Genomic DNA, 22,745 nt, shown 5'->3' with positions numbered 1-22,745 from the left:
GTTGAGTAATGGCATATTCTCTAAGGGGACCTTTGCTGTCACATGTATCAAAAGCAGTGAAAGGTGTGATGCCTGCCTTTTGACCTAGGGATTCTTTCCAAGTATTTATCCTAGAGAATAATTGAACAAACACACATAGACATTTGAATAAGGTTGTAGTGTTCTTTAAAAACAGTGCAGCTTGGAAAGCAGTTTAAATGCGCAACAGTAAGGGATTGCCCAATTAAATTAGCTATCCGTCGAGATCTGGAACATTCAATTATTTAACATTACGTAATGAAACATTTATTGAGAAGGCAGTTTTACTCACAATCTCTCAAAACTAGAAACAACCCAGATAACCTTCCACTGGTGAGCGGATGAATATCCCATGGCACAACCACACGAAGGATTCCACCGAGCAGTAATGCGGAGCAAACTCTTTGTTAAAAATTTTTTTTGTAATGTTTTATTTATTTTTGAGAGACAGAGCATGAGTGGGGGAGAGGCAGAGAGAGAGGGAGACACAGAATCCAAAGCAGGCTCCAGGCTCTGAGCTGTCAGCACAGAGCCCGACGCAGGGCTCAAACCCATGAACCGTGAGATGGTGACCTGAGCTGAAATCAGATGCTCAGCAGACTGAGCGCCCCAGGTGCCCTTGGAGTAAACTCTTATTGGTTGGTTCTCCTATGAATTATACTGTAACTGAAAGAAGCCAGACTTAAAAGGCTGTATATCTTACGGTTAACTTCTGTGACAGCCGGAAAGGCACAACTGTAGTGAGGGACAAAGCTTAGGGGTTGCCAGGGGTTGGGAGCTTGGGAAGGTTTGTCTAGAAAGGAGCGGCATGGAGGGCTTGGTGTGTGGGGGGGCAGCAGTGCCATCACTCCATGTCCCGGTGGGCATGGTTGTCACCTCACCCTGTGCATTTGCCAGGCTCAGAGCTCAGAACTTTGAACTGAAAAAGGTGAATTTTAGTATATGTAAATGTAAACATGAAATTCTATTCCTGAATATGAAAAAAGGGAGGGGAGCAAGGGAGAGAACTTGTAGAGGAATGAATGCTGAAGAGACTCCAATTTTTCTTTTTAAAAAGTTCTATGACACAGAAATGTGTTCAAACACATCAGATGAAAAAAGCAGGGCACCCCTCTCTCTTGCACTTAGCACAAAGCTCCGTGAAGCGTTGTCCCGTGAGACCGTCTGGTAAGACTAGAAATGCCCCTTAAGCAGTTTTCACGAGGCAGTCTGACCCCACCAAAGCAGACATATCCGAGTATATCAAGGTTCTTAAACATTTAAAGTAAGCCAGGGGCACCTGGGTGGCTCAGTAGGTTAAACGTCCAACTTTGGCTCAGGTCATGATCTCATGGTTTGTGAGTTCAAGACCTGCATCAGGCTCTGTGCTGACAGCTCAGAGCCTGGACCCTGCTTCAGATTCTGTGTCTCCCTCTCTCTCCCCCCTTCCCCTACTCACACTCTCTCTCCTCTCTCAAAAATAAACAAACATTTAAAAATAAAAATAAAGTCAAAGAAACCAGTTTGACATTGCTCACCCACCCAAGATCCTATCCCATTTTTTACAGTGAAGGAAATTCTAAGTGCTTTCTTTATAATGTGTTACAGGCCTCTGGCCAACTCTTGATTGTTCCTGTGCAAATTTCACATCTCAAACTGATTTATTTTTGCTGCTTTGGGTGTTTCTACACTGCCTCCATGCTGACATTTATGGATGAGTGCTTGGTACATGCTCATTAAACAACAGAATTGTATCAACAAAAACAAAACCTAAGGCTCTATCGTGAAGTGAAAAATAGAATCGACTCTAGGTATTTTAGCAGAGTGGAATGTAAACTCGGGAATGTGATGCTCACAACGTTTTGAAGGGGCTTGATGGGCTGAGAGAGCCCGTTGCTGCTGCTCTTGCTGGTGATGACGTCACCTTTACCCTCATGATCTCCGCTTCTCGGGCTCACCAACCCAAAGGACGGATGGCAGGCTGAATCAGGCACAGTAATGGTCATAGATGCTTCTAGAAAACTAGGAGCTGGTGGTTAGACCCTGGAATCCTCACCCGATGGTGCAATTCACTCTTCTGTGACTTTGCCAGGTCACAGAGGCAGCAGGAGGAGGGTGGCTTCCAAAAGTGCATCTGCATGGGGGAACCTGACTTCCAGAGGAGCCAAGGGAATGTCGTCCTTGACTTTCCCACATTTCCAGTTCAGGGGGAGGGTGGGAATGGACACAGGGTACCAGCTGACCACCTGATCACCTTCGGGATCCTTTTCCCCATTGTCATCAAGTTTCTTCTTTTTTTTAAAAAATATTTTTAATGTATATTTATTATTGAGAGACAGAGACACAGTGAGAGTATGGGAGGGGCAAAGAGAGAGGGTGACACAGGATCTACAGAGCTGTCGGCACAGAGCCTGATGCAGGGCTCGAACCCACAGACTGTGAGATCATGACATGATCTGAAGTTGGACATTTAACTGACTGAGCCACCCAAGTGCCCCAACATCAAGTTTCTTCTTAAGAAGACTATGAAAAACTCTTCTTATGATAGTTTCCCAGAAGCAGATATCCTGGGGAAAACTATGTTTTGCCAGTGGAAAAGACAAGAATGAGAATTTCCTGACATTTCTTTCTTTTAACATTACTTACAAATATCTCTACTTCAGCAGATAAAAGGACACTTGAGAGATTTTTAGTCAAAGTCTCTTAGGTCACCTTGCATTTGAATGTATAAATATCACTTTATCAGCAGCAAGAGCACGCTATGATCTAGGCATATGGTTGGTTATCCTTTACACTGTTAGGCTCTTGAGGCTAAGAATCTTACTTTCCCCACCGTTGTATTACCCACAATTCCCAGCAGAGTGCCTGACCGTAAGTGCATAGTAACTATCGAGTGGATTGTATGGATATCATCTGTAATCTGTTCATAAATCAGTTTTTTCTCTTTTATTTCTTTTGTACTTTATTGCATTGGCTTTGACAAGATTCATCCATTAGTCTGAGCGTTGTGTCCACCATGGGAGACAAGGCCAGATCATATCATCTGATATTTTTTCAACATTATTTTCTTTCGCCTGTAAGAAAAAACTTGGGAAGAGTTTATTTTTAATAGACATGTCACTGCAACAGTAAATACCGTGCAAAGACAGATGCTCTGCTTCAAGCTTCTCAAACTTTCAGAGTTTGAGTGTGGCAGGTGTCCTGATGTGTGAGAAGGTCCCAGAGCAGTGGCCAGCAGCGTGAAGCTCGGAGGCACCTTGAGGGATTAGTTCTTGGAGAGGGAAGGGTGCCTAACGACACGCTGCTCAGTGCCTCGCACACTTCATTTAATAAGTAGGATGATGATGTCACCAGGGATAGAGAATGAAGTTCTACAGTTCCCAATGGATTTGAGAAGTTCATGGAGAACCTGGTCCCGGGGTTCTTGGGGACAGGTGTGTAAGCTATACCAAAAGGATAAGGAGAGAGAAGTAAGCATGCGCAGCACCACCCAGGTTACAGTACATATAGCAGTACCCCCAGGAATACCCTCATGCCCTCAGCGCTGCACCTCCCCCAAGGTACCCACTCCGCAGACCTCTGACACCATCCCTTCATGGAACGCCCGGTAAATGGAGTTATACGTTATGTCTTCTGCTGCATTGGGCTGCTTTTACTCACCATTTTCTTTGTGACATTCACCCATGTTGTCATATAGAGCTTTAGTTCATTCATGTTTATTGTTGTATAGGATTAGGATGTATGCCCTTATCACACCGTATCCCATCGACTAAGGATGGATAGTTTGGATTGTGTCTAGTCAGAGCTTATTGTAAATGATGCTACTCTGAACTTCCTTTTACGTGGCTTTTAGAGCAAATACGTACATTCCACCATTGAGTACGAATGTACAAGTAAAATTCCTAGGTCATAAAGTGTGTTCAGCTATAGGATATACTGTTGTGTCTTCTGAAGGATTATACCACTTTCTACTCCTACTCGTGGGCTATAAGATCTCCAGTTCTCGGAGTCTCTGCCCACCTACCTGATGTCAGTCATTTTCATTGTAGCCATTCCCGTGCATATCTACAGTAGTTCATTGTGCTTTGATTTTGATTTCTGTGATGAATAATGACATTCAGCCCCTTTTCACATGTTTGTTGGCCATTTATATCTCCTCTTTAGTGGGCTGCTTGCTTTTCTTTTGACCTTTTTTTGTTCTTGTTGTTCTTTTACTGGGTTGCTTGTCTCCATTGGTGAGTCACTGGTCAGATACGTGTACAATATGGTGAATTTCTTTTCCTCTCTGGTGGCTTGCCTTTTTACTCTATTGGTGGTATCTTTGGGGAAAGAGAAGTCTTAATTTTAACCTCGTCCAATTTTCAAACTTAGGTTTACCATTTTCTGTGTCCCACTTAAGACATCTTTGCCTACCATAAGGTCGTGAAGATATTCTCTTATGTTTAGAAAATTTCTTATTTGGCTTTTCTTGTTTGGATCTACAGTCTACTTGGAATTTACTTGGAATCATCTTTGTTCTGCAGGGACCAAGTATGCTCAGACCATTTATAAGGCTGGACCTGTTTCCATTTATGGAAGCATCAACTTTGTCAGAAATCAAGTGACTGTTATACTCTCTAGGTATATACTCTACTCTCCTGGATCTGCTTGTCTTCATGCCAATACCACCTCCTTCTTTACTGTAGCTTTGTAATAAGCCTTGAAGTCAAGTGGTAAAAGTCCTCCAATGTTCAAGTATTTTAACTCTCATATTTTTAATCTTCTATTAGCTCGCTAGACAGTCTTTATGGGGCTCCTAGGTGGCTCAGTCGGCTAAGCATCCAACTTCGATGCAGGTGATGATCTCCCCACTTCAAGCTCTGTGCTGACAGCTCAGAGTCTGGAGCTTCCTTCAGATTCTGTGTCTCCTCTCTCTGCCCCTTCCCTGCTCATTCTCTCTCCCCCCCACAAAGATAAATAAATGTTAAAAAATGTTTTTTGTTTTTTGTTTTTTAAAAGAGAGTCCTAGGACGCGTGGGTAGCTCAGTTGGTTAAGCATCCAACTTCAGCTCAGGTCATAATTTCATGATTCATAAGTTTGAGCCCCACTTCAGGCTCTGCGCTGACAGCTCGGAGCCTGCTTCGGCTTCTGTGTCTCCCTCTCTCTCTCTGCCCCTCCTCTGCTCATGCCGTTTCTTCCCCTCAAAAATAAAATAAACATTAAAAAATTGTTTTAATTAAAAGAAAAAGTCTTTACAGTTCATGTAGTGTTTACCCAAGAGATTACAACATGGATTCTTGATTTGTGAGAGTCAAATTCAAATTAGTACCTTACCACTCCCTGGGAATAATGAGTCATTAAATGAAATTCAATTCTACATATACGTAAAGCCCACAAAAACTTGTTTTTATTGTTTTATAATTAACATATATTTAGGTTTATCCACATATTTATCCTTTCTATTCTTCATTCCTTCCTACAATTCTACTCTTCATGTGGCGTCTCAGTTCTTTCTGCCTAAATTAGTCTTTTCAGTGTATCCTGCAGTATGGTTATTCTGGTAATAAATTCTCTCAGTTTGGGGTGGGGTTTTTGGGGGGTTTTTTGGAAATGGCTTTATTTTGCTTTTGGTTTCGGAGGATATTTTTGGTTGGTAGAGAATTCTTTTCCTTCAGGACCCCTGACCTGGACTTTTGCCATTTCTACAGTGTATGCTCAGTCAGTGTAACCAGCTTGATCAGATAACAGTGAGTTGCCAGGTCTCATGTTTGTCAATCCAGGAAGACTATTTTTAAAGATATAGATAATCCATCTGTATAGGCGTTTTGGAGGGCATTTTGCAAAATATATGGATGTCAAAAGTGGCCTTAGTATTCTGGGCTTCTAGCCCAATTTTAGGAGTTGACACTAAGCATATAATTGCACAAGTATAAAAGTGAAAATAGGGGCGCCTGGGTGGCTCAGTCGGTGAAGCGTCCGGCTTCCAGCTTCGGCTCAGGTCATGATCTCACGTTCGTGGGTTAGAGCCCCGCGTCGGGCTCTGTGCTGACAGCTAGCTCAGAGCCTGGAGCTGCTTCAGATTCTGTGTCTCCCTCTCTCTCTGACCCTCCCCTGCTCATGGTGTCTCTCTGTCTCTCAAAAAATAAATTAAAAAAAACATTAAAAGTGAAAATAGTAATAATAATAGTAAACACTGATAAAGCACCACTCTAAGTGCATTGCATGTACGAAGTATCTCATAGCAACCTGAGAGGGAAGTTCTGTTGTGTCTCCCGGCTTCCAGAGGAAGCAGAGAGGCCAGGTAACCTGACCATGCCTCTGCAGTTGATAAGAGATAGGACCGAGATTGAAAACCAAGCAGCCCAACTTCAGAATCATGCTTTTAATTACCGCTCTGTCCTAACCCTCCAGGATGTTTATTAATGTGTTTAACAGCACACAACCACAATACACTAACTGCTCATCGATCAGATCTAGTTAAGTAAGGTAGGGCACTTTCATAGAGAGGAATGTTCTATAGCCATTAAAGTAATGCAGGTTCTGTAATCACGAAAAGATGGGGTTGGCATGTTGTCAATGAAGAACGCACGTTACGGAAGAGCGTGGGGAGTGGAGTGCCGTTCGTTGTGAAGCTGTGTGTGTCCGGAGGTGTTACAGACAGAGGCCTCTGCGATGCATTTTTAATAGTGAGTCTGACTTGCTTTTGAGAAAACCAATCAAGCTATTTTTGTTGATATCTTATATCTTACTCTTTCTCTACCCTCATCTACTACTTGGTGTGTAATAGCCAGTTGAAAATAAAAGCACGTGATGGCTGTTGAATCGTGATGGACGAATTAATAAATATTTGAGCTCTGTTATTATTTACATGAGGATTGAGGATTTCCTAGAGGGAAGATTTTAGATTTTACTGTCATGAATGCTAACTCTTCTTTGACTGGGAATTTGCCTTTCTTGGTGTTTCTTCCCTAGCACTGTCCTTTTGTTTTTGTTTTTGTTTTTTAAAGAAATAACACTTGGGGCGGCTGGGTGGCTCAGTTGGTTGAGCGTCTGGCTTCGGCTCAGCTCATGATCTCATGGTTCGTGGGTCTGAGCCCCACGTCAGGCTCTGTGCTGACAGCTCAGAGCCTGGAGCCTGCTTCGGATTCTGTGTCTCCCTCTCTCTCTGACCCTCCCCTGCTCACACTGTCTCTGTCTCTCAAAAAAAAAAAAAAAAAAAAAAAAGAAACAACACCAAATTTTGGCAATTAAACCGAGACACGAGTTTCAAAGGCCTAATTCCCTTGCCCTTTTATTGTTGGAGCACCAACTGGCACACCTCTGGTTAGCAAGATTCCCCCTAGTAGCTAAAATCCTGCCTCCCAACCCCGATTGAAAACGGGAGCCACGTTCTCAGCAGAAGTCACGTGCATCCGCCTCTTCTCTGTGGTGCTGTTTCACCGCGAAGAGGCTAGAGCTGCGCTGGCCCGAGAGCGCAGTCATCTCACTGCCGCAAAGGCAGAGGGACCGTTTATCCACCGCAGCCATCAAAGTACCCGAGATCCGGTCTTACTCACAAAGTGTGTCCTCCAGCGGACCCAGGGAACATGAACGGGACAGACAGATGCACGGGAGAAAAGGGGCTGCCTTGAGTCCTATGCTCTGAAAGTCAACCTAAGGTCCACAATTTAATTTTTTTAATGTCTTTTATTTTTATTTTTTTTGAGAGAGAGAGAAAGAGAGAGTGAGCAGGGGAGGGACAGAAAGGGAGACACAGAATCTGAAGCAGGGACCAGGCTCTGTGAGATCATGACCTGAGCCGAAGTCGGATGCTTAACCGACTGAGCCCCCCAGGCGCCCCCAGAATTTAATTTTAATCTCAAAACGCTACTGAGGTGTGTGTTTACGTATGTCCATGAGAATGTTTCTTAAAACATAATCACTTTGGAAAGGAAGTAAATACTTCATGTATCATATTCTTTTTTTTTTTTTTAAACACTTATTCATTTTTGAGAGATAGAGTACAAGCAGGGGAGGGGCAGAGAGAGAGGGAGACACAGGATCTGAAGCAGGCTCCAGGCTCTAGGCTCTGAGCTAGCAGTCAGCACAGAGCCTGACGTGGGGCTCGAACCCATGAACTGTGAGATCATGACCTGAGCCAAAGTCGGATGTTTAACAGACTGAGCCACCCAGGGACCCATCATGTATCATATTCTTTTTTATTTCTAATTTTTTTTAATGTTTTGTTTATTTTTAAGAGAGAGAAAGAGACAGCATGAACAGGAGAGGGTCAGAGAGAGAGGGAGACACAGAATCCAAAACAGGCTCCAGGCTCTGAGCTAGCTGTCAGCACAGAGCCTGATGCGGGGCTCGAACCCACAAACTGTGAGATCATGACCTGAGCCGAAGCCGGAGGCTTAACCGACTGAGCCCCCCAGGCGCCCTGATGTATCATATTCTTAAAAGCACACAAGGACTCCTGTAAGTGCTGCAATTTGTTTGATTCTTCAAAAAGCCCCTGAAGCCTCCATAAAATTATTTCCTGCACATAGATTGATGGCACAGCTGGGTTTCCAGGCCATACCTCTGAACTCTCTCCACGCTTGTGCCAAGGGTCACCCATGTACCACAATCTTATGCCTCGTTGTATCTTTGGATCCCACTTCTCCATTTGACAAAATTACATCGTTTGCCTTCTTCTCCTGTGACCCACACTCAATGATAACCCTTACCTGAGACCATGCAGCCTCATCAAGGACACCGCATGCCCGGATTTGACATCACTAGGACAGTCTGCCGAGCAAGACTGGTATTCTTCAAGTCTCTAGTGACCTCAGTTCCTAGTGTGATGCACGGGCCGCCGACCGTGCCCTCTGGAAGTCCTGATGTGCACAGGGAGCCGGGACTCAAGGGTTCAAGCCGACATTTCCTAAGGTCAGTGACAGAGGACTGGCACAGATTTACTTTTCTCTAAATGTGAGCGCCCCTGTCACTAGGTCAACCAAGCATCTTCACATCTCTCTCTTGTGCCCGGTCGTACACAAGAGCTTCCGTATCCGAATGTCGCCTTAGGACTTTCAAAAGCTGTGCGGTCCTCATATAATTCCCCAATCGTACTCTCTTATGTGTGTTTCAGTAAAGGGTTTCCAGAGGCTCCGACCTGCCGCGGTCACCGTGAAAAGTCCACGTTGGCCTCAGGGATTTAGCGGGCTGAGATGGCATTCGTGATGTGCCGCCCTGGCCAGCTGCCTCAGCAGCACCTGGGAGCTTGTTAGAAATGCAGACTCCCAGGGTGCTGGGCGGCTCAGTCACTTAGGCATCTGACTCTTGGTTTTGGCTCAGGTCATGATCTCATGGTTCCTGAGCTCGAGCCTCGCATCAGGCTCACTGCTGTCCGCACAGAGCCTGCTCCGGATCCCCTGTCCTCCTCTCTCTGCCCCTCGCCCTGCTTGTTCTCTCTCCCCCTCTCTCTCTCAAAATAAATAAACTTAAAAAAAAAAACAAAAAAGAAAGAAAGAAAAGAAAAGAAACACAAACTCTCAGCCCCCACTGAGACCCACTGAATCAGAACCTTTTAGGAAGCTTCCCAGCACATTCTAATGCAAGATCCCATTTGAAAAGCACGGAAACAGCCGACACACAGTAGCCCAGCAAACACGGGGACAACGCCAATTAAGTCTCGACCTGCATGGGCCTGTTCCGTGATATCACATGGAACATGACTTTCTTCTGTTCTCTTGTTGCTCAGAGGCACCTCTGCCCACCCAGCTTGGGGAGAAATCGCTTCAGTGTTTGACAGTGCCTTTCGTGTCTTCCGGCAGATTGTCCCTCCTGCCAGTTGTCATCCTCACAAGCCGCTTAGCACTCGTCAAAGATGATGTCATAACCTGTCTCGAGGCTTGTTTGATCTAATGTCATAGTCCTGTCGGCCCGCCTAGCCTTGGGATTCATTATAGTTCGAGCCGCTCCTGTGAATGCGAATTACGAGTGGGGAAATTCTGTCTGTTTCACGAAGGTCTACTGTTGGGACTTGTTCCATTGTGTGAAGCCAAGACAAGCAAATGATTGTTTCCTAACTCATGCTGTGTATGGACTAAAGTTTAGAAACACATAACTAAATATCTCTCTAATACTGAGATTGTAAAAAGCATGCAGTAGTATCTTACTATATTATCACATTAAACGGAACACCTGCCCTCTTCACTTGTTCCGCAAAGCAATGCCATTAAAAGGGAATATGCAAAGTAAAACAAGAAGACGATTGCAGTTATATGGAATATGCACATCAATCACCCAAGATAATCAGTCACAGGAATGATCATTGAAATCATTATCTACTTGCTAGACTGCAATTTTTAATTTTTTTTAATATTTTTTGTGTGAGAGAGAGACAGCGTGCAAGCCAGAGAGGAACAGACAGAGAGGGAGACACAGAATCCGAAGCAGGCTCCAGGCTCTGAGCGGTCAGCACAGAGCCCGACGCGGGGCTAGAACTCACGAACTGTGGGGTCATGACCTGAAGTGAAGTCAGACGCTTAATTGACTGAGCCGCTCAGGCGCCCCTAGACTGTAATTTTTAAATGGTAAAGTCATAGCTCTTGCCCACATATAAAATGTGTCAAAGATTTTATTCAACTGATTAATGAAGGAACCAGTAAGATATAAGGAACTAAATACTTCCAGACAATTTAATAAATATTACTTGGAGACTGCTGGGTTATGTATGAAACTGGCTACTGTCCTCCAGGGTAGCAAACTGTAACCTTTAGGGTGATCATTTCCACTGGACAGAAGTCATTTGCGTCACGACCAAACAAAACTCTTGTCCTCTGTGAAGTCTGAGACGCCTAATCAGTAGTGAGCAGAGCTCTGTTCTGTAATCACTGGATAACCTTTTTCCCTGCATGACCCTGAAGTGAGGTCATTTTCGGGCACGTGGGAGGCTCAGTCATTAAGCATCTGACTTTGGCTCAAGTCATGATCTCACAGTTCTTGAGTCGAGCCCCACATCCGGTGAGGACAGCCCTGCTTTGGGTAAAAAAAACAAAAACAACACAAGCCCCAGGTGAGCCCTTCTTCTCTCTCTCTCTCTCTCTCTCCCTCTCTCTCTCCCTCTCCCCCTCTCCCCCTCTCCCCCTCTCCTCCTCTCCCCCTCTCCCCCTCATGGGATTCTCCCTCTTTCTCTCTGCCCCTCATTCACTTGTGCTCTCTCTCACTCTCTCTCTCAAAAACAAACAAACAAAAAAACGAGGTAATTTTTTTGCTGCATGTCCAAGTTTTATGTAATTTTTCTTAACACACTTAGGGAAAACCATTTTCTGTTAAAAATGTCAACAGAATGTCTAATGGAGGCTTAAATGTGCTCACTTGGAAAGTGAGCATTTATTCTTAACTTTCAGAAGGTGAAAGCTGGCATACTTTCTTCTGCCTCATCAGTTACTCCTGAGCTTAGTGAATATTCAACAAGTCTTCTTGGGTTCCTGGGTGGCTCAGTTCGTTAAGTGTCTTACTCTTGATTTCGGCTCAGGTCATGATCTCACAGTTCGCGAGTTCAAGCCCTGTGTTGGGCTCTGTGTTGATGGTGAGGAGTCGGCTTGGGATTCATTCTCTCTCTGCCCTTACCCTCTTATGTGCTTGCTTGCTTCCTCTCCCTCTCCCTCTTCTCCCTCTCCCCCACCCTCTCCCAATAAATAAACTTTTAAAACAAACTAACAAAAACTTAAAAAGTCTTTTTCAAGGCTTCTTATGGCCATAGATTTCCACACCTAATGATCCTTAGTCCTAGATCTGTGCTTGGGGATCAGGTGCAACAGACCACACTCACGACACAGCAGGGAGGGGCATCAGCGAGAGAGCCCCCCCCACCCCCATTCAAAGAGCGGGCATTTCAGGAGATTCTAGGGCTTCTGCTCACAGTGATGTGACAAGGTAAATCACCCGCTTTTGCTTGGTCCTTGTGAACAGAGGTGTGTTTCACTAGGAAATTAATATTTTTGGAACTGATGCAGTTCCCTCTTTCTCCTCTATCCATATGCTAATCACATAACATGTAGATTTCTCTCTGTAATCATTCATATTCATATTCATGAACCCTGTCGCCTCCCGCTTGCCATTTGGCTTCTGTTGAACCTCATCAGCATTATTCTCAGAAATTGAATTAATCGGGGGCCAGCATGGCCATGAGTAAGTATTCCGAGCTTGTTAAGTAGGAAACCTTGACCCATCACCAAAAGTTATTTTCTAGAAGGATCGTAGGAGCCTGGATTTTTTTTTTTCTAGTTTGTTTTGAACGTCGGGGTCTGCTCACATTAAGAGCATTCACCGCACGTACAAAGAAGTGGGTCTTGGCTTTTACTCTGGCTTCAACTTGCGCGGTGAAGGCGGCCAAGGGCAGAGAGAGCCCTTCCCAGTCCCTGCAGGGGACCTGGCTGAGGGGACGATGTCAGAGTTATAGACCTCGCGGCATAAATGGTTCCAAGATCTGAATGCATTCTTTCCTAACAATTGAATGAATGGTTTTGTTCTCCCCTCTTCTCTCTAGTTAGCTAACCTTGTGTTGTGTTGGGCTTCTCAATAGCATTCCTCGGGGAAGATGTTAGGACATAGAATGCAGCCAGCTGCGTATGGGAACGGGATGGAGGGTCCGAATTCCCAAACGCTGACAGTTCTCAGAGTTGGGGCCCATGGCAGAAATGTCTAGAGATGTTCACCAGGAGGAGTGTTATCTGTTTGGCTAAGAATAAACACGCTAGTTTGTGTGTTTTCTACAAGCAGTCACTAAGGTTGCCCTGCCTCTTGGGCTGGCTGGGTTAGCATTCTTTCCTGAACACTCCAGATTGCTTATCTTTATTCCTAATAAAATCGTTTTCTGTAATGAGCCATGATAAAGCTCAAGCTTTCATCTGAATACTCAGTTTTATAAGTGAAAATGAGAAGAGGGACCAAAATCATCTTTCTGCATTTTAACTTTGGAAAATGTTAGTCTCCTGTAGTGATTTTTTTTTTCCCCAAGTAATTTGAAAGGTTTTGTTTAAACCCGGGCTGGTAAATTGAATTAACAATTTATTATATTTTCAAACAATGTGTTTGGTAGGGTAGCCCGGGCCGTGGACCTTCTGTGCTTTTGTCTTAAATGTTCCTTACATCACGGAGGAGTGGTAGGTTGACTGTCCTATACATGCCTGGAGGGTTTCATTTTTTTGGCATTCTGTGAGAATGTAGAAGCATCAGTTAATTATTTTTGTTTTCATCGGTTTTGAAACATTCTGATTTTAACATCCTGATTTTTTCACCTGGATTACATTTTCATTATATTAAAATGATAGGTGTTGACTAGAAAATTTATAAAATACCACAGACATGGAGAAGATAATCATCCTCTGTAATATGCAAATAGAAAAAAACACTGCTTTTAACATTTTAGTTGATTCCCTTCTGATATTTTATCCATCCATACAAGTATATATTTATATAAAACTAGGGGCATCCTTCATGGAAAGTTTGTATTCTGCTTGATATTGTCTCACTTCTGGGTGCTTTGAAACCATAAAAAATTAGGCTTCTAAATGTAACTTCCCGGGGCGCCTGGGTGGCTCAGTCGGTTAAGCCTCCGACTTCGGCTCAGGTCAGATCTCACGTTCATGGGTTCGAGCCCCGCCTCAGGCTCTGTGCTGACAGCTAGCCCAGAGCCTGGAGCCTGCTTCTGGTTCTGTGTCTCCTTCTCTCTCTGCCCCTCCCCCTCTCATGCTCTGTCTCTCTCTGTATCAAAAATAAATAAAACATTAAAAAAAATTTTTAAATGTAACTTCCCAAACATAAAATGTTCACGCTAGATCATTAAATAAGAAAGCAGTACATGTTTTTATCTTACTGTAGTGTACTTGATTACCATCTTTCCAGAATCTTCCTTGTATGATGTGTGCCCCAGTCCTCATGCTATATTTGCATTTCAGTATTTTTGGAATGTTCTGTAGGGGAGCATGTGTTACTTCTTGGACTTAATTGGTGTGAACTGAATCAACCCGACGAGAATCATCCCTATACATGGATCTTTGTGAATGGCTTTATTATTTTCTTTGGAATTTTCTTAGAATAAATTCCTAGGAGTGGCATAATTGGGGCAAAGTGGTGAATTGTTTGTGTGTTTTATGCAGTTTCTCGTCTAATTTTATATGTTCTATGGAAAGATGTTCTGTGGGGTTTTGTTTTTCAAAGTAAGGAATATTTATTCGGCCACTTTTGCCCTCGTGTTTTTCCCTACTATGCTTTGTCACCATCCCTCTTCCTGGTCTCCTGTGCCATTCACATATCCCTGCAAACCACCTGTGCCTTTCCCTCTCTTCTCTCTACCCTGCCTGTCAGATCCACCTGCTCAGGATAGCATCTGTGCCCTCTGCACTGACCCCTGCCCACAGCCCATCTTCATCTTTCCAGAGACCTGAGAACTGTCTCCTCTCTAGCCCCGTGTGCTAGGCCAAACAGTAGAGGTTCCAAAGAAATCACCTGCTTGCTGAGAATTTTCCAGAATCAAAACAGCAGATCCAATTCCGAAATGGAGATTTTTCTTTTGTCAGTTTCTATAGTTTCTGTGAAGAAATTAACATAAAATTTGTTCCTGAATTTTTAAGCATTGCAGTCCTTATTTTTAGAAGCTGTTTAGGATAATTTTATTCCTAGAGATTCAAAGCCCCAAATGAGACAGCTCCTAAAAGATGGGTCAAGTATTTTCCTTATAAAAATAACAAAATGTCTTTATTACGACATCACCCTTTACAGTGGAAAATCCAACTGTGTTGGCTAGAAGAAAACACCTCCGTGCCAGCAGCCATGTGGGCTAAGATTGCTGTGCCTCAAATGCTAGGGCTGTGAACCAAGAGTCCGGTCTCCCGAGGCACGGGAGACCAACAGCATTAGTTTCTGAAGAATATTCCAACCAGATGTCTGGGAATTTGGGAACTGAAGTTACCAAAAAAAAAGAGAGAGAGAGAAGGAAGGCAAGCAAGCTTTCTTTTATGTATTGAAACAGTGGGTATTAACTATTATGGATATACAGGATCAGAGAAAGGCATTAGATTCTCCTAATCCCTATAAACTGTATCTGCTGCAGGCCAGGCTCTGTGCTGGAAGCCTTGAGGATAATGGCAAGATGGAGGAGAACTTGTCCTTGCTGATCAGAGTCTTTTAATGAACTCGGGGGAAGAGGGTGCAAACATATGGCCGCAGCAAAGGCCAAAGGGAAAGGCTTGGGGAGTGCTATTAAGCAGGGGCTTTCATGATCAATTCAAGGAGGGTTCTTTCTGACTGGTGATACATGAAGATATTTGGGAAAGGAAATAGCTTTTGAGCTGAGCCTTAGATATGATGTTGATAGACATGGTTAAAGTGTGCCGTACATAAGAGGGACGCAAAAACCTAGGGGGACTAAATTGTCCTGGGCACGTTTGGCAAGAGGGAGCAGCCCCTCCGACTGTCATGGAGAGTTCAAATGAGAAAGCAGTGAGAGAAAACCCGAGAATGACAGACCCATCAAACCCATGGCATGTGGGCTCTGACTCTCAATCTGGAGGCTAGTATTTCTCCAAGTTTTTAACCTCAGCACTGTGTTGAGTGTTAAATGCAGACTCCTGGGCAACACTGACATTCCCGCATTTAATGTTTGTTTATTTTGGAGAGAGAGAAGGTGAAGAAGGGGCAGAGAGAGAGAGAGGGAGACAGAAGATCGGAAGCAGGCTCCACACTTCCAGTGCAGTGCCTGACGCAGGGCCCGAACTCAAGAACCATGAGATCATGACCTGAGCTGAAGCCTGACCCTCCACGACCTAGGTGCTCCTAAAGTCTGTACTTTAATAGTCTTCCTCAGTGATTCCAAAGTGTTCGTGTCCCACACGAACATTGGAGGCCATTTGCTATTGAAACAGGCATCAGGAAGGCAGTCGGTGAAGGTTTGGGGGTGGGAGAGTGGCAGGCAGGGGGTGACCTGAAGGTTTGAACTCGAGGTGGTGGCAGCCAGAGCAGGGATTTGTGCCAGAGGATGACTCTATGGAATACAGCAACGGGTGGCGGTTTACAGGCAGCGAGGGGAGGGAGCAGTCAGGTATGGCTAGGGAGACTGGGGTGAATTTCCCTGAGCACCCACAGGATCACCCTAAACCTCCAACGCTGCAAACCTGTGTTTTTATCCGCACCCCTAACAGAAATACCCACCCAGCGTATTTCCCGAGTTTCAGAGAAAGTCTCCCCTGCGCCCTCAAACCAGCCTGAGCCCCCTAGCGCCTCCTTGTGGTCAGACAGTGTGGCGTCAAGACAGCCTGGCTGCATCCCTTACTCTCCGCCCAGGCTGCGACCTCAGGTGCGTTGGTCTTGCCTACTTGCCTTCGAGGCTCAGCCAGCTCCCTGGTACTGGCGGTCATTGCCCCACAGCTGGTCTGGGAGGTGCAGCAGCTGCTCTGAGTCCCACGGTGCTGCCCCGTCAGCCCCTCCCCTGCTGGTCTGCCTGTCACCAGCATCTCTTCAGCTGCCCCTCCAGGCTCAGCAGGTCTATGCCCAAGATGGAGCCAAGGGCCATAGTGCAGGAGGCAGCCGCCCTGCCTCTGTCCTGCCAGGCGGTATCATCAAGTGCACTGTGGCCAACGCGTCACAGAAGGAATGGATTCTTCCCATCGGAGCGCCCTCTGCCAGAGGGGGTCTCAAAACAGCTTTCTTCAGCCCTGTGTTTTATAAACAGGCAGCATGGCTCGTCCATCCTCTCTGACTTCTTCAGAACTCAGGGTGGGGCTTGCCAGGACATCGGTTGAATGGTAAAATCTTCTTTTCCCCACTGAGGGCAAAGGCATGTTTGGGGTGTTTGAGTTCATTGTGCCTGGGTCTCCTCCTTCCCTTCCTTTAAAACACGCGGACAAGATGCTCTCAGTCCCCAGGAGGTGATGTCTCGGCAGGTCATTTCCCCTCTCCCCCCACTGGCTACCATGTACGCCCCCCCCCCCCGTGGAGGACACAGTTGGGCTCACCTGGGATCCCCACTCTCTAAGGGAGGAGACACACAAGGCTGGAAGACAGAGTCTGTGGAAATGCCTGTGTCCCGGATGTGGAAAGAGGAGGACACGAACAAAGAGACTTCTTGGAGGTCACAGAAGAGCCAGGATGATGCAGAGTAACATTCAGAAAAGCCGAATATTAAAGATCTGCTACATGAACGCACGACACCCTGTTCCAAAGAAGAAAGAATGTCTCTTCCCAAGAAATTCGAAGTAAAAATGAATTCTAGACAAAGTGCAAGGCCACACGGCACTATATACATGCGGTTGAGTCTGGGTGATGGGAACAAGGATCTTTTTTCATTTCTTCTACTTTCCAGGGGGCACCTGGGTGGCTCTGTCGGTGAGGCATTTCTTCTACTTTCCAGCGGCTTTCAGATTTTCCATCATGCCTATGTTACTTTTTGGTGCTTTCCAGATTTTCCGATGCATCGGGAAAGTATTTTAATTTTTCAACTGTAAACTCCCAAAAGTAATCTACGTGAAACTTTGTCGCAAAACCTCAGCAAGGTCCTCACTCTCTGAGTTAATGTGTTCCTCTATTAATTACAGTAAGACTTCACCTTCTGGTGAATTTTGCAATGAGAACACTAAAGGAAAGAAAACAGGAGGGAAGGAAAGGAGAGGCAGAGAGAGGGGGGGAAAAATGAAGGGGAAAGGGAGGAACAGAAGACCACAGTCTAAAATGTGCTAAAAGGAAGGATTAGTTAGAACCAAGATACATCACTGGCTGAAGTTGTCTGCAGACTGTTTGAAATCCTGCCTCTGAAGACGGAGCACATCCAAAATCTCTTCTCAGACCACACCACGTAAATGTACCTTAGGCAGCTTGCTGCGTGCAGGGCCCTGGCAACCAAAGCCCAGCCCATCTGCCAAGCAGGAGGACGCCCCCCTCTATGAAGATTGATGCAATACTTATAACAGATATTAAATCCAAGGAAAAGAAGATGGAGGAAAAATGTGATTAGAGCTGTTCATTAAGAAAACATAGGGGCGCCTGGGTGGCTCGGTGGGTGAAGCATCTGACTTTGGCTCAGGTCACGATCTCACAGTTTGTGGGTTCGAGCCCCGCATCAGGTTCTGTGCTGACATCTCGGAGCCTGGAGCCTGCTTTGTCTTCTGTGTCTTTCTCTCTCTGCCCCTCCCCTACGTGTGCTCTGTCTCTATCTCTTAAAAAACTAAATAAAGGTTTAAAAAAATTTTTTAAGAAAACATGTAGCATTTATTCCAAAGGACAGAAAAATTGGAGAGTATGTAACGTGAACATTGCCTTTGCTTTTCCTTTTTTCAAATTCTTGCAACTTTCTGTTTCTTAAGGCAGGTGTAAAAGAAGGCAATATAAAAATTGTACTTTAGATGTCAGAGCGGCCAGATTGGACTCAGATTATTCGTGGACACAGGGAAGCACTCACTGGCTCACGCCCTTCTTTTCTCTCCTCCCCGCAGGATGTGCTGGGCGGCATCCTGGTCACCGCAGTCCTCATTGTCCTCACCTACCCCGCCTGGACCCTTATCGATCGCCTGGACTCGGCCAGCCCCCTCTTCCCCGTGTGTGTCATCGTGGTGCCGTTCGTCCTGTGTTACAACTACCCCGTGTCCGACTACTACAGCCCCACCAGGGCTGACACCACCACCATCATGGCCGCGGGGGCGGGGGTGACCTTAGGGTTCTGGATCAATCACTTCTTCCAGCTCGTGTCCGCGCCCACCGAGTCTCTCCCTGTCCTTCAGAACATCCCGCCGCTCACCACCGACATGTTAGTTTTGGGCCTGACCAAGTTCACTGTGGGAATCGTGTTGATCCTCCTGGTTCGCCAGCTTGTACAGAATCTCTCACTGCAAGTGTTATACTCGTGGTTCAAGGTCGTCACCAGGAACAAGGAGGCCAGGCGGAGACTAGAGATCGAAGTGCCTTACAAGTTCGTCACCTACACGTCCGTTGGCATCTGTGCGACCACCTTCGTGCCGATGCTGCACAGGTTTTTGGGATTGCTCTGAAGCTCAGGTAGCTGGAAGGGAGCCCACTGGACAGGAGAGCCAGAACAGGAAAGCAGTTGGGTGGGCAAGTTTTGACATCACCTTTTTCTTAAAAAAATTATAATAATCCTAAATCATATGTCTGTTTTGCTGATGTCTGAGATAAATGTTGCTGCTATGTGAAGGGAAATAGTCCCCTGGGGGCCGTCAGTGTGGAAGCATCGTGCCCCAGGTGAAGCCAGGCTAAAAACCCAGGTCAGTTCTTTAAGGGTGGGTCCCCCACCCCCACGGCCCCTGGACCTAGTCGTGGGCTGGCAGGAATCGTGGCCTGGCTCGGGAGATCCGAGAGAGACAGGCATGATCTGAGGCTGGAGGCCAGGCGTCTCCAGTTACGACCTTGCCCATCCCCGAGTCTCAGATCCAAACTTGGTTGGTCCGGAGAAGGGGCGTCGCTGCGTAGGACTGCATTCCTTGGACAGGGCGGTTTTGTTTTTGTTACGATAGACCGCGCCCGCTTGGGTGGCAAGAGCGCCCTGGGCCTCCCTGTAGGGCGATAAGAGGTGGGAGAGACCCTGTGTCCCCCGAGTCCCGCTGTCTGTGGGTGTGGGTGTTGACACAGCATCTGCCCCTCCTCGTGAGTGTTGCAGAGTTCCGGGTAGGCTTTCCATGCTCTTCTGGTCCAGGGAAGCCGCTAGCTTCATCTGGGCTCCTCAGAGTGTTCTGCTCTCTCCTGCCTCACAGGGACTTGGGGCCAGCCCTCTGCCCACCGTTAGGTGTTTCTTTTTGTTTCGTTTTTTTTGTTGTTGTTGTTTTTGGTTTTTGGGTTGGTTGGTTTTTGTTTTTTTTTTTTTTTGCTTCCCTACAAACGGGAGGCCCCGTCAGCTGCCTGTGAAAGTGGATCAATAGAACCAGATGATCATCAGATGAACAAAGTCCCCCTGGGGCCCGGCAAGGCAGGGACTAGGCCTGCGGGCACATCGCGCCTCCAGCTTCTTCGTTTTCCATAAACCTGTTTTCTCACTTACTAAATAGAATCAGGGGCTCCCTTTCCATCTTCCCACCTCTTATCTCTTGGCAATTTTTAAGGGTAATCAATGCAAGAATAGTGTCGGCCTCGGAAAAACAAGCTGACCAAACGCAACACTCCCTTTAAGGCTGTGCACGTCCTCCTTGGACTGAGGCGGGCCGGCCTGCGAGAACCCGGCAGCTTCCTTCCGAGGGCTCCTCTTGCTTCTTAAGAATAAGGAACAAGCATCCCCAGTTTTCTGAAAAGTTCGAGTAGACGCATAGTTAAGGAAGTACCTTTCACGGTCTGGTGCCCCAACCAGTGACTTGGAATCCCAACCCACCATCTCCGTGCACACCCCTTGGGGGACAGTTAGTCAGCCTGGAAAGTTCGGCTCTTCCTTCTGCCCCCAGTGCGAACACTGAAAACCCCATTTGTCCCAACTGCAAATATGTCCCTGGCCTTTCTTCTAGGATGACCTTTGCTATTTGGCTTAGCACTCCTATCTATTAAGAAGACCAGTTTTTAGGAAAACATGTTGCTTCTCCTTTAAATTATTCTGGCATTTTCCATAGTTAGAAGGCGGGGATCCAAATGACCTACCATTGGACTGTTCTTACAGCAAACTCTGACCAGTATTTGTGGCACCATAATGCGGAGGGGGTGGGAAAGGAGAGGGAGCCCCAACTTGCGGGCACCCCTGTCCTTGGCTAGCCCCACCAGCGCAGCAGAAGAGGCACGTCCCTGCAGCCCTGGATAATATTTATGCAAAATGATTTCAGTTGATTTTTCTGAAGCCAATCAGCAAAAGGATCAGGTCTTTCCACTTGTGTCTTTTGAAAGGAGAGGCCATAATAATCGTCACAGCAGTGGGTGTCGGCAATTCGCTCAAGTGTGTATGTAAAATGTTTAATGCTGCCCTTTTAAGTCCCAGCAGTAGGACAGCAATCAGCTGTATTAACGCATTTAAGGCTGTATTTACACAATTAGGTGGAGGATGAATCTGTTAGCCTTAGCACATGAAGTAGTGACCCAAGGGCTCGTCACAGTCACTTTTTGAAGTACCTTGTTTTGCAACTGGAGAATGAAAAGTACACTGATGTTGGTGAAGACGATTTTAGTTCTTGAGCTCTTCTGCTCTGTGGCCTGGAATCTGGCAGACGCGGAGTGGAAAAGCCACTACCTGCTTCCTGCTCTCACCTGCTGGCCTTTGTCCCTCATTTTGCACACCCTCCTGGGCATGCGATCTCACACCCCACACGAGTGCCGTGCGCTTCCAAGAGTAGGCCCTGTGGCTCCTTGGAGACATTTGGATTTTCTCTCTGGGGAAAGACTGCCCCCTGCTGGTGTAGCCTCAGCGGCGGCCTGGAGCCCCTCTCTCAGGCGACTTGCAGATTAAGGGTTTAAAAGTGAAGCTCCCCAGGACCGGTGGTCTGGCCAGCCCTGCATTTGGAAACCGTGACACCAAAGCCCTCAGGACTTCTGGCACCTCTGGGACCCAAGCGGAACATGTCTTCTTCCTAACCGTCCTCAGCCTGTCCCCACCCCACGACCACTCGGGCTCCCACCTCCAACCTGCACCGTCATTCTAAACACCTGTCACTCCGTGCTGATGTTGCTCAGACCTGCCCCACAGCAATACGCAGAAGGAGACACGGAAGGGGACCTTGAACTGAAAACCCTTGAATGACTGTGGCTGAAATCACTCTACAACATGCCGCGATGGCAGCACGGTAGGCAACTAGTCCAGGTAGGCAACTTCGTGCTTCCTGAGTGTAATCAAACTATGTGGTGTTTCAGAGCCATATGCTCCGGGCTTCTATTTTGGAAGGTTTCAGATATCTGGCTTATGTACTGTATGTAAATTCACTCTTTTTAAAATAAAATCAGTTTTCGTTTGATTATGACTTCTTCTTGTGCTCCCCTGGATTTCTTTTTTCCCCGGGTTCATTGGACAGGAATTGAAAAGAAGTGACAAAAATAAATGGCAGGCTCTATAATTCTCTGTTGCTGTCGTAATTCAGTCACGTGCAGATGTCAGGAGTGTCGTGGCAGCCGTAGACATGATTAACAGGAAGTTGTATGCGCGCATGCTCACATCCCCTTGTCTTGATACCAAAAAATCTTTTTGCCATATTTGGAGACAAATGCCAAGTGGGAAGGTAAATGCTACTGGTGCTGCTAGTTAAGACAACTGAAAGGCTGTCATGAGTGAGGACACTGCTGAGCAAAAGAATAGGACCCTGTTTCATATTCACATTGTTACAATGATGTGCTGTGTCTTTATGCACCCCCCGTTTGCTGTTTGAAATGGTACAGAAAACTGACGCTCTCATTAGCAAGGCCAAGGCTACGTCCCTATTTGTACTTTTAATACCTAACACGCTGGGCACCACGGGCCTGGGAAGGTGGATGGGACGTAATCCTGCCCTGCGGAGTTCTCTCAGGAGAGAGGAGACTCTGGGCGAGGGAAATGGAGGCTCGGGGAGTAGGAAACAGGAAGGGAAGACGGAGTCCTGCTTGCGGGCTGCAGCGAGTCAAGGGAGGCTCCCGGGAGAAGCAGGACGTGAACAGATGAGCTTGGCACAGGGATGTGATGGGAAGTAGATACGAGATGGTAGCCCGTGGCGAGGGCAGAGCTGCCAGAGACGCTTCCCCAACCACCTGTGCTCTCCTAAGGAGACTCCATGTCAATCGCGGGTCGGCCACTGTGTGGTGGTGGCCGTGGTGGAACAAAGGATGAGCAGGGGCTTTAACACTGCAGAACCAAACC

At 46.3% G+C, this 22,745-nt stretch overlaps 1 protein-coding gene across 2 annotated transcripts in view; it reads left to right on the top strand.

Moving 5' to 3' along the window:
- The window catches only part of SGPP2 (sphingosine-1-phosphate phosphatase 2), a 107,413-nt gene extending 87,630 nt beyond the window's left edge, over nucleotides 1–19,783 (top strand). For both annotated transcript variants that reach the window (XM_029933706.1, XM_029933707.1), the window contains exon 5: nucleotides 18,436–19,783. In XM_029933706.1, the coding sequence (XP_029789566.1) occupies nucleotides 18,436–18,987 (552 nt within the window). In that variant the 3' untranslated portion in view covers nucleotides 18,988–19,783. The remainder of the gene's footprint in view (nucleotides 1–18,435) is intronic.
- Nucleotides 19,784–22,745: the final 2,962 nt, after the last annotated feature.

The sequence above is a fragment of the Suricata suricatta genome, chromosome 3 (assembly GCF_006229205.1).
Source record: "Suricata suricatta isolate VVHF042 chromosome 3, meerkat_22Aug2017_6uvM2_HiC, whole genome shotgun sequence".
Lineage (NCBI taxonomy): Eukaryota > Metazoa > Chordata > Mammalia > Carnivora > Herpestidae > Suricata > Suricata suricatta.
The sequence above is the reverse complement of the archived record's forward strand: the minus strand, read 5'-3'. Positions and strand labels throughout refer to the sequence as shown.